This window comes from Misgurnus anguillicaudatus, chromosome 24 (assembly GCF_027580225.2).
Source record: "Misgurnus anguillicaudatus chromosome 24, ASM2758022v2, whole genome shotgun sequence".
NCBI lineage: Eukaryota > Metazoa > Chordata > Actinopteri > Cypriniformes > Cobitidae > Misgurnus > Misgurnus anguillicaudatus.
The window spans coordinates 28,151,200-28,166,958 of NC_073360.2; the positions used below are offsets into that span (position 1 = coordinate 28,151,200).

General features: G+C 37.6%; 1 protein-coding gene across 2 annotated transcripts in view; it reads right to left on the reverse strand.

The window, feature by feature from the left end:
- Positions 1-15,759, reverse strand: part of nbeab (neurobeachin b) — a 359,639-nt gene that overhangs the window by 128,802 nt on the left and 215,078 nt on the right. For both annotated transcript variants that reach the window (XM_055196954.2, XM_055196955.2), the window contains one exon: positions 15,052-15,218. In XM_055196954.2, coding sequence (XP_055052929.2) covers positions 15,052-15,218 — 167 coding nt within the window. The remainder of the gene's footprint in view (positions 1-15,051; positions 15,219-15,759) is intronic.

Here is a 15,759-nt window from a genome sequence, read left to right on the forward strand (position 1 = left end):
AAGGCTTGAGTGTTCAAAGCAAGCAGAGAAGCATTTTCATTGTACATCTCCACAAAAGAGCGTCAAAGTAGGTGCGAGTATTCAGTAGTCCTATAGATAATAATACAAGCGTTTATTCAAGGCATCTGTTTTGACCACCTCTCAGTCTCATTGGGGTAATAGAGCTTATACTCTAAAAAATAAAGGTGCTTCACGATGCCATAAAAGAACTAGTTTTGACCGATTGATTCCTTTAGGGGGCATGTACACCAAGGCGTTTACGCCGGCGGCTGGTGTATGTTTTCAATGTTTCCAATGGAAGTGGTGCGCTTTTCAGCTGGTGTTTTTTTCCATGCTGACCGCCAGCGCTCAGCGTTCTTTCCACGCTAAGCGCTGGGCGCCCAGAGATGAAAATTTTCAACTTTGGGTAAAACACCATCGTCAATGTCACTTCTCACGAGAAGGGGAAGGGCGGGACAAATATCACAACAACCAATTGGCACATCGTTCAACGACTGATAAACAAAGCAGAAGTATCAAACAAATCAAAGCGCTCTGTGTCCACCTACTGTTTTAAAGGATTAGTCAATTTTCTTAAAAAAAAAAAAATCCAGATAATTTACTCACCACCATGTCATACAAAATGTTGATGTCTTTGTTTGTTCAGTCAACAAGAAATTATGTTTTTTGAAGAAAACATTCCAGTATTTTTCTCATTTTAGTGCACTTTAATGGACCCCAACACGTAACAGTTTTAATGCAGTTTAAAATTGCAGTTTCAAAGGACTCTAAACGATCTCAAACAAGGCATAAGGGTCTTATCTAGTGAAATGATTGTCATTTTTGGCAAGAAAAAAATTACGTGAGGTTACTTTGGCGCGTCACAGAACCGGAAATAGACGAGAAGTTGTGGTTCAAAAGTGCATATTTTTTATTTTTCTTGTCAAAAATGACAATCGTTTCGCTAAATAAGAACCTTATGAAATCGTGTAGAGTCCTTTGAAATTGCAATTTTAAACTGCATTAAAACTGTTACGTGTTGGAGTCCATTAAAATGAGAAAAATCCTGCAAAAAACATCATTTCTTCTCGACTGAACATAGAAAAACATCAACAATTTGGATGACATGGTGGTGAGCAAATTATAAAACAGATCTGTATTAAACAAAGCCTGAATAATAACTTCTCAAATATAAAAAGGTAGCTTGAGTCATGAATTTGGGGCTATTATTATTATTGTTTAAATTTATATGGTCATTCATCAGTTGATTTTGAAACTTAAACAATAATACCTGCATAAGAAGATCATCAAATTTGTTTACAAAATAAAATATAATATTGTCTGACAGTATGACTACGGTCACGGGTTACCGAGATCATTGATCCTAATCCAGATCACTACAGAGAGCCTCTTGTTGTGGCACATGGAGAAAGGAAACAGTAGGGAAATTCAATAAGGCCCCATTATGTTCTCATTTAATGCATCTATTGGGGATATAAATGGAGTATAATTAGCAAAATGCTGGTAATCAGGAAACTGGTCTATGAAAGGGGGTCGGCTGGCTTTTCTCAGGATCACGCAGGCTTTTGTGATGTCATAGCTGCCATTCCAAATGTTCATGACACAAAACACACGCTCAACACTTTCAATGAAGTTGAATTTTAGTTGCATACATGTGTTTAAAATTGATGGGGACCGACAGTAGTTATCACAGTAATTTTGTCCGAGGCGGTATTCACTCCTTCTGACATCACAAGGGGAGCCAAATTTCAATTACCTATTTTTTTTACATGCTTGCAGAGAATGGTTTACCAAAACTAAGTTACTTTGTTTATCTTTTCACATTTTCTAGGTTGATAGAAGCACTGAGGACCCAATTATAGCACTTATGTGTTGTTTCTGCAAATGATTTTGCTTGCCTGTGCTTTAAAAACCCTCATGAGGGGAGTCTCATGTAATATTTAAACACAGCTCGTCATAAAAATCACTAAGACTGGAAAAACAAAATAAAACGTTGAATGTGACAGTCCATGGGCCAAACAAATGATTTAATTCAATTGATTTTATTTGCATTACATTATGTCACAATAGATATTGTTCCCTTATATTGAGACAAAAGCTCAAGTGAGCCAAGCCCAAGACAACGGTGGTGAAAAAATTGCTAAGATGTTTATGCAACATAAACATAGGAGAAACTAACGCTCCTTTTCGGACTGACTGGATTATGGGACAGGGCTGGACAAAATAAAGATCACTTTAATTCTTCAAATTAATGAATATACATGATGTTGATGCAATATGAAACTAAAAATTATACATTATCAGTTTGTTGGATGTGAAGGACAATCCTCATTTTGTAGCCTAATTCTCACTCTCAATCAAGAATACACAAGCAGACACTTTGACTCAAGACTGGCAAGGCCCGCACTGCGGGTCACTGTTTTGGATGAAGACAGACGCAGCTGCCCAGCTGAGAGACAGAGTTCTAGTACAGGTCAGACATCCCTTCTTGCCAGTTTTGGCGAACCGTCCATCTCCAATCCAAGACGAGGCCAGTGAAGTGGGAAAATGCCAGTTCTGCTTTTATTTCTTTTGAAATTGATGATTGTTTCATTCCCCTTTTCCAGAGATCATTAGCAAAGGCATTGGGGTTAAAATCAGGCACAAGGGTGACGCACTGTGTAGGCTAGAGCAATAGGATGGATTTGTAAGTTACAAAACTAACTTAAAGCAATTGATCACTGTTCTCAGTCAAAGCAGGTACACAGATTGCCAACAACCCATTTAACAAATGGGTCTTTAAAAGAGGCTTACATTTACATTTACACATTTAGTAGATGCTATAATCCAAAGCAACTTACAGTGCATTACAAGGTATACATTTATGTGTGTTCCCTGGGTCCAAACTCATGACTCATGGCAAATATTAAATTGTCATGGTTTTCAATATCATCTGGTAATGTATAGCAGTATACATTAACAAGTGATATTTGAAGTCTTGTATTTTACTAGTTGCTTTAAAATTTAAGATCCAAGGCTCTATGGAAGCCCCATTTGTTAAAGAATGTTGGAAATCTGTGTACTTGCTTTGACTGCGAATTGAGGAATTTCCAGTATCTCCAAGACTTGTTTTTTTTGGGACAATGACCTCCCTGGTTGTCCAAGCATTTTTGAGAATGAGGGAATTGTTAAAGCTTGAAACAATATGCACTGTCAAAAATGGTAAAAATGGTCCCAAGCTGTCACTGGGGCAGTAACAAGGGGCAACCTTCTGATCTCTATGTGAAGCCAACATGCGAAGCCAACACGTGAACATGTGAAGCGGTATGTGACTGGCTCCAAAAGGGAGTCAATCCCATAGACACCCATGTTAAAATGCTCAACTTTACAACAGAAATAAATGAGTTTACAGTATGGTACAAAAAGTGTTTTTGGTCTATATAGCTAATTTTGCCCTTCTGACAACTGTGAGCATTGTATTAACTCTTTCGCCGCCATTGACGAGTTATCTCGAGTTATGTCCGTGTAAATAACAAGGTCATATGAGACACAGCGATCTTTTAACAGTATATATACTGTTCAAATCACAACACATAAATAGGAAAATGTTTGCATTAGTTTGTCACTTATTGGGAGCAGTTTGCTAGCTGGAGCCATTTACTTCCAGGCTTTGTGCTAAGCTAAGCTAGCGGGGGCTGCATCAGAAAGAGTTACAGTACGCATGGAGATGAGAAAGGTGTGCATGGACTTATCTAACTCTGGGGGAAACGGTGAATAAGCTAAATTCCCAATATGTGGGGTGCAATATTAACTCTTTAGGTGCAAAGTTGTACTTTTTAAAAGGGTACCCCCTCAAGTGACAGCTAAGGACAATTTTTTACCATTTTTCTGACAGTGTGGATACATGGCATTTGAAGGGCATTCAGGAAAAGAGAGTGTTTAGGAGCATTTCTATAACACTCCTATCAGTCTTTAAACGTCAAGCATCATTTGAATCCACTGTTACTCTTTCCTGCCTTCCCTTCATGTAATCCAAACCTCCACAACCCAGTAATGGATGACGCAGCAGATGGTGACAGATGAATGCATCTTTCATTAAATGCCAGACTAAAATCCCATTTCTGGGTGGCTAAAACCCTTCTAGTAGCAGTAAATATTGCCTTATATCTTGCTCTCCTCCCTTGCTGCTATTAAAATTGATAACCCTTTCACAAACACTCCCAATGAGACTGCTTAACCCAGCCGTACGTGTCGGGCTCCATTCTATCATAAAGTTATTATCCGGTAACAGACTGTTGCCATTCATCACAAAACAGACCAAGCACACCGTTATCCAACTGCACCTCCCTTTTTCTCCGTCTTCCAACAAATCAATACATGCCACTGCCCTCTCTCTTTTTTCTTCATCTACCTCCCTTTCTGTCAACGCAAAAAAGTAATTATACAAGAGAGAGGGTTGACAATCAATATTCATGTCAGGTTAAGTTAAGGTCTGACGTGCTCCAGGTATACCGACCCTCTGTCAGCTGTCAACCATAGCGCTGATGTTGACAAAGAGTACGAACGTAACAATGAGACCATGGCGACCACATTTTTTACATTTCTGTTTAGGGCAAGCAATAAGCACCTGAATGACTGTTTAGGGGACATACTTTAAAGAAAGGAGAGTAAAACAAAAACTTTATTGGACTCCTAGCATAGTAAGCTGCGCACCAATGCATGACAAAATATGCTGATTGAAAATCTGTGGACGTCAGCTTTGAGTGTGATGCGTGGTTTGGAATGATGATACTAAGTTGTGTTTGTTTTGCACTGCTAGCATGGACATTAAGTGAGATGAGTACTGTATACTGCACATACCATTTCCACAGTATGCAAATTTTCTGCATGCATGCGTGCAATTCTGAATCCCACAATGCCCTCACCTAGACCTTCTGTCTATCTGAAACTGGACACCACTCGAGAAATAAAAACATACAACATAATGTGGTTATGTGACACCAATGAAAAACAAAATGTATATGTGCAGTATACAGTTTACATAGCTTATTTTTCAGTATGCAGTAGACTAGTATGTATTTCAAAGACAGCAGTTTAAAGGACACTCAACTTTCTTGAAAATATACTCATTTTCCAGCTCCCCTAGAGTAAAAACATTTGATTTTTACAGCTGATCTCCAGATCTGGCGGTATCACTTTTAGCATAGCTTAGCATAATCTATTGAATCTGATTAGACCGTTAGCATCACGCTCAAAATAGACCAAAGAGTTTCAATTTTTTTCCCATTTAAAACTTGACTCTTCTATAATTACATTGTGTACTAAGATATTACGCAGCACCTAAAAATAGTCCCATTGGTTACTTTGAATAGCTATTTTCGGTCACTGCGTAATAGCATTGCACCTCCTGCAGCCATGTTACGGCAGCAAAGTCCTTGATTATTACGTCGGAAGGAGTGTATAGTCCTAGCCATATCGGCCTAGAAAATCGCAACTTTAAATTTTTCGTTGGTCTTAGTACACGATGTAACTACAGAAGAGTCAAGTTTTTAATTTTTGAGCGTGATGCTAATGGTCTAATCAGATTCAATGGATTATGCTAAGCTATGCTAAAAGTGGTACAGACAGACCCGGAGATCGGCTGAATGGATTCCAAAATGGTAAAAATCAAATGTTTACCTCGGGGAGCTGGAAAATGAGACTTGTGGAGTGTCCCTTTAAATGTGCTGTAGAATTTAAAACTGTATTTATCTAGGCATAGATGAATAATAAGAGTTCTGTACATGGTAATGATATATTGTAAGCCTCAAACACGATTGGATCCTCCTTTTTATGTAATCCTCCTGCATGCAAAGACAGCTAGAAAACAGGCCAATCTCAACATATCACCGACTGTGACATTGCAGTGGTGATGTATGCCCACAACATTAAATTGCACATTAAATTAAGTACAATTTTGTTACAATGCTAAAAACAAAGTTGTGACTGCTGAGTTAGTGCTATATGCTAGTTAATGCTATATGCTAGCGTTTAGGCGGACATTCTACTGTTGACGTTACAGTTATGTTCTGCAGGTCCATACTGAATGCACAATTGATCATCCCTCAAAATCTGTATCTTTGTCTGATACAGATTTAAACATAAGGTCTGTTAACACACACACACAGTGCTACTGAAGGAGCTGCTCTGAGAAACAGCCAATCAGAGCAGAGCTCAACATTATTATTCATGACTCTTTCAAATAAGGTAATTATTTGAAATAGTCATTGAAATTGCCATTGTATTCTAAAAGCAAATCCCAGGATTGTAAATGGACATCTCTGGATAATTTTTGCACTTATTAAAGCCACTTCCATGTCTGTTGTGAAGCGCATGCGCAAGACTAAAGTCACGTGACTGCAGTGACGTGGATCAGTGGTTCCCAAACTTTTTCAGCGTGCGGCCCCCCTTGTGTATGGTGCATTCCTTCGCGGCCCCCCAAAGAAAATTTGTGACAAAAAACTGTTCTAAACTCAATATTTTACTAAAACACATTAAATTATATAAAAAAGTAGTGCTTTTGGTTAGTAGCCTTATTTTTATGTTTAATTACACAGAATTCATGATAAATTAATGTATTTTATAAAATGTCATAAAACTGGGGCCCCCCTGGCACCATCTCGCGACCCCCCTGGGGGCCCCTCCCCCCAGTTTGAAAACCCCTGACATGAATGACGTGTTATCCTCAGACATGTTTGCACAGTTTTTTTCAAACTTACAGTGTGCGTCTCCCTTAGACTGTAAACGTAGCCCGGGCGCGCAAAAAAAAACAGCTGGGGCGCACCAGATAACACGTCAGCCGCGTCATACGTCATCCGCGTCACTGCAGTCACGTGACTTTAGTCTCGCACATGCACTTCACGGAAGAGAAGACAATGCTGAATAAAGTCGTAATTTTTGTTATTTTTAGACCAAAATTTTTGAAGCTTCAACACATTCTAACTGACCCACTGATGTCACATGGACTACTTTGATGATGTTTTTATTACCTTTCTGGACACGGACAGTATACCGTGCATAGATTTTCAATGAAGGGTCAACAAGCTCTCGGACTAAATCTAAAACATCTTAAACTGTGTACCGAAGATGAACAGAGGTCTTATGAGTTTGAAACGACATGATGGTGAGTCATTAATGACATTATTTTCATTTTTGGGTTCACTATCCCTTTAATGTGTCAAATTTGTAATGCCCTAAATTGAGCAAAGTGTATGCAACATGCTTGTTATGTGTTTACATTTTGATCAGATTCTAAACTGTAATAATTCTTAATACTTCCTAATCTGTACAGATAAAAAGACATCGTAAAAAATACTCTGAGGAAAGTGCAAGATTTGCCAAGTTAATTGATTCTGACAATAATCCACCTTACATCTGCCTCCAAACATAAAGCTTTAGATGGCTGTTCGATGACATGCAAATAAATGACTCCATGATTTTTCAATTTCATAGATTTCTCTCCCGTCATTAATTCCGACATTCGCGTCTTTTCGCTTCTGACACGGTTGAACTTTATAATTCACTGGCGGAGGTGAGAGGTCAACAGGAGAAGGAAAAGAAAATAACTCCCTCCGAGAAAAGCGAGGAGAAAAAAATCTGACATCCAATTTTCAACTTGATTTATCAGTGTAAAGCCAAAATTGATAGTGTGTCATTACTGGGCTCAAAGCTGTCTGGGAACGTCCTATCAAAGCTCTCTCCTTCTGATTTAGCAGCCTAGATCAATACAACCCTATACTGTTTCAATTTGAGAAGTATTGATTTTCTGACGTCGACTCAATACAGAGGACATTCATCATCAGGCAAGCATAAAGTATGATCGAACCGAAGACTCGTGGGCTGGATTTGGTTATTTGGCTTTCGTCTCATGCGGCCATTGAAGAATTGCTATGCAGCACTGCACCTTTACGTCCCTTGGCGCGTCGTTCCTGACAGATTATTCGATTTGATGTTACACTTGTTTATTTATTTATCTAATAACGCGCACAACTGTTTCTCTAGTAATATTTGTTTTCAGTCGTGAGGCTAATAGAGAAAACACCAAACGTTTCCAGTTATCCCGAAGAAAACAAACAAAGAATCAAAGCACTTTCCCAAAGCATCACGGGGACGTTTGTGTTTTCAGAAGCCTGAACATGAGAACACAACATGACGCATTTTTCACACCAGCATTTCATCATTTTTCATGTGTCTCTAGGCTGTAGCACAAAGTAAAAGGAAAAACCAATTTGAGTGCGTTCATGCTCAAAGACACACAAAAACACACTAATACAAATACATCATCAAGCGGACACGCTAACAAACACACACAAACATAAGCATGCACACGTTTTTAAAAACCCGCAGGCTTTCTATTTTACAGAAGCCGCATAAATGGGAAAGTTAATGTAGCATTGAATAAGACTAAGCTGCTCAGCTGTAACACCGCCTTGAGCTCATGAACATATTGCATCATTTTTCTTCTACAGCAGGTCACCATTAAATTTAAATTTGTTGGAAGTTTTGCGGTACCATTTACAATGCGCCCCAGCTCAATAACCTTTTGTTTCAATGCAAATGTTATGCCTTCCAGGTGGTTTTCATAAATATTTGAATAAGCCAGAATAGAGACTTTCAGCCCGACCATTGTCAACCAACCGAGCTTTTTATTTTTATGTTTGTCTTATCTTTGTGACTCCTATTTAATGAATTTGAGAGTGTTCAAAACAAAATGAATTGTTTTGGATTTTTCCCTTACTGAATACAAAAATTGCATAACATGTATCTACAAATGTGTTACTTTCACAATGCTTGTAGCTATAATATTTAAATAACCACAAAGATTAAAATTTGGTGTACTTGCAACCCAGCTGCATCGAGATTACATTCAAAATCGCATGCCAAATATTTACTGTATATATACATTTATCTTAGGGCTATCAAAAGATTAATTTAAACATACAAAATACAAGTCGTTTTGCATAATTTATGTGTGTGCACTGTGTGTAATTATTAGATATATATAAATACACAAACATTAATGTTTGTATTAAAGAAACATTTACATGTATATTTATATAGGGCAAAGATTAATCGCGATTAATCGCCTACAAAATAAAAGTGATTTTGTGCATAATATATGTGTGTGTACTGTGTGTAATTATTGTGTATATTTAACCACAAACACATACATTTATTTATATATAATTTTTTTACATTTCTATATAATATAGAATATATAAAAATATAAATAATGTGTATGTAAAACACATGTAAATGTTTCTTAAATACATACATAAATGTGTGTGTGTATTTATATATACATAATAATTACACACAGCACACACTCATATATTATGCCAAAAATCACTTTTATTTTGTATGCAATTAATCGCGATTAATCTTTGCCCAGCACTAAATTTTATAATATAAATATAAATAAAAATCTACCTAAATAACATTTTTCTTAAATTCATACATGTATGTGTGTATTTATATATACATAATATATACACACAGTAGACACACACATATATTATGCAAACACAAACTTTTATTTTATATACGATTAATCGCGATTAATCTTTTGACAGCCCTAGAAAATACATATTTAGCTAAACATATCGGATGCTATGAAATGCACTGCAATGTGATTATCGGGTTTTAACGCAATCTTGCAATCTTATAGGGTATGAAATATGTGCTTTAAACACAAAAAAATATGACAAAGCACATACAACCATGACATCACAGCTAATTTAAGTCTCAGTGTCATGCATTTTGTCAACAAATACAGATAAAAATTCAGACGATCTGCCATCTTTTGTTTTCATCAAATCTGAGAAGAGCAGTACAATCAGTGAAATGAGACTACAGAGCTATTTTCTCTACTCGAGCAGTGCATGCTGGTGTATGTTTCCTATTGGTCTGGGATAAACATGATGCCATAATGGACATTCAACCATCTGCAGTGTATTTTACTAATTTAATAAGAAACCCACAGCCACTGTTTCTGCAAATCGAGCCAATTTGAAAGGCAAATCATCAGTAATCGCGTATTTGCGGGTGCACATGTTTGTATGTTGATCTTTTGGATGACAGAGATATTTTTGATCAGTCATTGTGTATTAAACCAATAGAGCAAAATGAAAAGCTTTCCTTCAATATATTTGCTGAAGTAACATCACAGGTAAGCGGTAACCAAACTTTCTGTAATTTACCCACCTATATGTCATTTCATAAATATATTTAAGTCTCCCCATCATCTGAAATTGCATAGTATGTACTGAATCAGATGAAGTACCCACTTATCAGTCGTTAAAACAGTATGTACTATATATGTGCAGTAAGCAGACAGTACAGACATACTACAAACACAATTAATTGTCATGTGACCCATATGTTCGTTCACCTACTGTATATCACGCAAAATACTCATATGTAGAGCATTGCGTTTGCAGCGCAAAAGGTCATGGGTTCGAACCCAGGGAACATAAGTACTGATAATAATGTATAGATTGTATTGCACTGCAAGTCGCCAAATGCATAAATATAAGTATTACATTGTTGTCTATATCACACTTTACACTAACGGCGCATTCACACGGGGCGTAAGCGTTGACGCTTCCCATTCACTTTAAATGGGTGACGTCAAGAGTTGGCGAACTGAATTGTGGATCCGTCGGCGCCGCATCACTGCCGTTACTCGGGGCAGAAGTTGAACATTTCTCAACTTTTCAAGCGGCAATGCAAGCGTCAGCCAATCAGATTGCCTTATGCAAATAACCTAGGCAGAGCCAGCCAATTACGCTTATGAAAGACCGGAGCATGTGCTGCGGCCACTGTGATTGGCTGTTGGCCACGCTTCAGACAAGCCTTCCGTCAAGCATTAACGCTTTCGCCCCGTGGGAATGTGCCGTAAAGGGATGCTGGCTCACATTTTTCTAGGTTTTTTTCTTCACATTTTCGTTGCACGTTAGCTCCTGTGTCCCCATGGGATAGAAAAGTGACCATACGATGGATACTGAAAAATCTTATTCATATCATATTTTTCCATATTGACAGTTTGCACGAACTATGCTTTATGCATAGTGATTTTCACCTCCTATGATCTGTAGTATGGAAGTAGGCGATTTTGGATGCAGGGTATGTCTATCTACAAGGTGTACATACCATATTCAAAACGGTTTTGTTGTTTCTTAATAATCTTATTAATCATGACAGCTAGATAAACTTGTCTGTTTGTATAGAATTATGTTTGTAGGTTTTGGGTTTTATTTGTGTGCGTTCAGTGGGAAATTTATCTGGAGTCTGTATTTTTTTAACCAGCCCCTTGAGACCGCTGTAACAACTGCCAGGTGTCCTGCTGTGTGACTGAGCGGTTGTGTCAGGCACACATACACACACACACACACACACACACGCACACACAGCCTGACCACCAGTGATCTGTCTCTGAGGATTTAGTGGCCTGGTGTGGTAATTGAGTTTGCTGACCTGCAGTCTGACCCTGGTGGAGAGCAAGAAAATGACATTAAATAGGAGTCAAATCAGAGCCCTGGAAGTGTGTGTGTGTGTTTGTGACACAAAGGTAATAGTGTGAGACTTGGCCCTGAACACACAGTACACAGGCCATGGTGAAGATACACACAATACATAAACAAACGCACACACGCACACACACATTTCTCAAACAATGGGCAGTTTTATCTCCCAGCAAGGATTTTGAAGGTTTTTTCTTTTTGTTAAATTAAGGTCAATTTAAAACTTTCTTGAAAACTTTTACAATCCTTTCATTCACATGTATTTTTGATAGGGATGCACCAATGTATCGGCAGATAATTTTGTACATGGTCTGGCTGTTTATAAACAGATTGTATCGTGGCATCATAACTCATGCTGTGTGATTATTTTGATTTGCGTGACAATAACATTAGAATTACAGTTTGTTCGCTCTATCGGCGTCTATTGTATAGTAATAGAATCTCAGTATTAGCATATTTTGTATCGGTGCAAACCTAATCTTTGATGTTTACTTCGTTTATTAAAATATCTTTGATGAAAAGATTTTATTGCTTTCAAATGACTTTAATCAATTTCACTCAAACTTTTATTAATATTAATGATATTGTGTTATGTCCATTAAATACATTTTAGTAAATGATGCACAACATTATGTGAAAACATTTATTGTGATTAACAAACAAGACAAAAGGAAAGTCTGCTATTTTACCTCCAAAATACTGGAAAATGTAGTTGTAGGAAAATTTGTACCCCAGCTGGGGCCGTATAATGAGGCTTTTCCATTGCATAGTACCCCACGGTTTGGTTTGGTTTAGTTTGGGTTGGGTCAGCTCACTTTTGGGAGCTTTTCCATTGGGTGCAGTACGTAGTACCCGATACTTTTTTTCGTACCACCTCGGTTGGGGTTCCAAGCGACCCGAGCTGATACCAAACGTGACGCGAAAACACTGTAGGTCACTGATTGGTCTGAGAGAAGCGTCATTGCTATGTAAATATTAGCTTTAGCTTACTGCTAGCTTGCGCTGTCTCGAGCAAACATGTTGTTATCTGTGTTCTGCTATAAGTTCCCAAACACCCTTTTAGTGATGAAAAACATCCACAGGTTGAGAATCCGGGACACCATAACAGTTTTTCCCAGACTTGCAGTTTATGGCGGCACATTCGCGACATGCACGCCCGCATTATATATGCTTAAATGCAACTTGAATGAGGCTCAGCGGAGCTCCGTCGACTGACGCCACGGGTCGGGTGTTTGAACAGAAATCTCAAACCTCATGTGAGACAGAGGTAGTTATAAACGCGATGTGCAAACATCTATTTGGGGTGGCCAATTTTAATTTTGTGGCAGACTGAGAAATAAATGAATGTATGGGAATGTACAACAACGCTCTCACTTGTATGATGTCACAGCAGTAGGCAGCGTAAATTTAACGACACGCCTATAATCCCTCCCACTGCGAAGTGATACTAAACTCAATGGAAAAGCTAACCACGCCAAAGTGAGGTGAGCTGACCCGACCCAAACTAAACTAAACTAAACTAAACTAAACCGTGGAGTACTATGCAATGGAAAAGCGCCATAAAAGGTCTTAAAGGGGTGGTTCAATGGTATTTCAAGCATTCTGACTTATTAACACAGTTATAGAGTTGTTTCCTCATGCTAAACTTAGGCAAAGTGTCAAAAAAGCATGTTACAGAGTATTTCTGTGCCGAATGCACGTCGCCAGGGTTCGTACAAGTTTCGGAACTTTTTTTGTATTACGGGTCCAGCTGACGTTTCAGGGGTTTATACCCATCACTTCTTTATATGGGCACTTCCCCCGGAAAACCCCGCCCACCCATCAATCAGCGGGAGACGCTAAAACTTGCAAACATCACATCACGCGCCAGCTCTGTTTAATTTCAAAACTCAACAATGGCACGAAAGAAGAAGTGTGTTTTTGGATGTGAGAAGAAATCCAGCTTTATGAAAACAATGGATATAGTTTATTATCCGGGGTAGCAGCAGAGTTTTGCGTGTGTGTGCGCTGGATTTTCCCAACCGTGTCACAAGTTGCATGCGGTAAGTAAGACTTCTGTCTTATGTTGGAAATAGGCGCGTGCATATTATATAAATGACACGAACATGTAGTGAATCATAAGTTAAACAGTGTTGTATAGTGTTGCATGAATCGTAATCGCTCCTCCCTCGGTAGTAACTTCTCCTTCTTCATTTTTTCGTACGTTATCAGAAAGAATGGGTAAAGCTAATCTTTCTTTTATAAATCAGATTAAACTAAAGACTCTTCAGAGATATAAAGGATGTAATACTACTCTATAGGTACTCCAGATTAACATCAGAAATGCAGAAACAGTGTGTCTTATGTGAGCTTTAATATGTACCATTAGGTACAGATATGTTTACATTTGAAGCCAACATGTTCTTTAGAGACACTAATATGTATCTTCGATATACTAACATGCACCCTTTGGTACCAATATGTACCTCTAAGGTACTAATATGAACTCTTTAGGTGCATAGCTGTACTTTTTTGAAAGATATGTACATCTGGGGTACATATTTTGACAATTTTTTCTGACAGTGCAGAATGCTAGCGAACAGAATATCATAATCTTAGATATAGTAAAATAAAAAATGAGAACGAGACGTTTTAGAAAAGATAAAAATTACATAATCCTCATGTGATGTACGAATATACACTGTTAGGCAAATTAAACAAACTATTGTGAAGTGTGCATTTTAAAAGTCAATATTTTTATAGTAGTCCACACCCACATAAAAATACTATAGTATTCTTAAACCGTAAAAAAATGTGAAATTGTGAAAATTAGACTTTTTGTGTTTTTGAACATTACCATAGTAAATATTAAAATATACTACTACTATATTTACTTTTTATCAATTCACGATTTGTAATTCTTTAAAATACTATTGTATACATTAACAAAATGTACAGTAGTAATTACTAGAGTATACTATGGTTTATTACAGTTTACTATGGTAAATACTTAAAGGGGACATTTCACAAGACATTTTTAAGATGTAAAATAATTCTTTGGTGTCCCCAGAGTGCGTATGTGAAGTTCTAGCTCAAAATATCATATAGATAATTTATTATAACATGTTAAAATTGCCACTTGTATGTGTAAGCAAAAATCTGTCATTTCGGGTGTGTCCTTTAACATGCAAATGAGCTGATATCTGTACTAAATGGTAGTGCCGTGGTTGAATAGTGCAGATTTAGGGGTGGTATTATCCCCTTTTGACATCACAAGGGGAGCCAAACTCAATGACCTGTTTTTTCACATGCTTGCAGAGAATGGTTTACCAAAACTAAGTTACTGGGTTTTTCTTTTTCATAATTTCTAGGCTGATAGAAGCAATGGGGACCCAATTATAGCACATAAACATGGAAAAAGTCGAATTTTCAGATATGTCCCCTTTAACTGTGTATTCAGTATTTTTTATGTGGGCCGGGCTAAAAACGGCCACAGATGAGGTAACACACAGAGAGATGCACACAGCTGTACCTCTGTGCTACTGCGCCCCAGGCTCCGTGCTTATTGGTGAGGATGTTGAGAATCTTCTGTTTCAGCTGATTGGCTGTCACATGATCGCGGTGCTTGGCGGCACTGATGAGGTGATCACACATCGTCTCCTCCTCTTTCCTGTCGGCCGCGTACTGTGCACAGTTAGACTAAGAAAAACAAGGATGTGAGAGAGAAAGAAAGACAAGCATGTGAGGAATAAATCTGCTGTAAATGTCAAAATGAATCAGTGTATTGAAAGCAAGAATGACGGCACTACGTGAAACAGCGCTGATACGTTCCCAACAAACAAATTATAAACCCGTGTACTGTTGATCCTAGACCTTTTCAAATTTCAAGGCCGCCATTGTAAACAACATTTGCCGCCCACTCCGTGAAAATGTACCCATAGTATAGCATAGAGCATAGATAAAAAGATAACATTTGTTATGAAAATAACCAAACACAAAGAAATATTTTTATTTTTTAGTTTTTTTTAAATATTTTAAATAATTTTAAGGTCCCATTGAAAGTTTGTTCTAGTTGAGGAACACTGTCCTAGATGTTTTATATATATATATATATATATTTAAATTTTTAACTTTAATGCATTTGGCCGATGGTTTTTATACAAAGCAACTTACAGTGCATTACAAGTTATACATTTATTTTTATCAGTATGCATGTTCCCTTGGAATCAAACCTATGTTG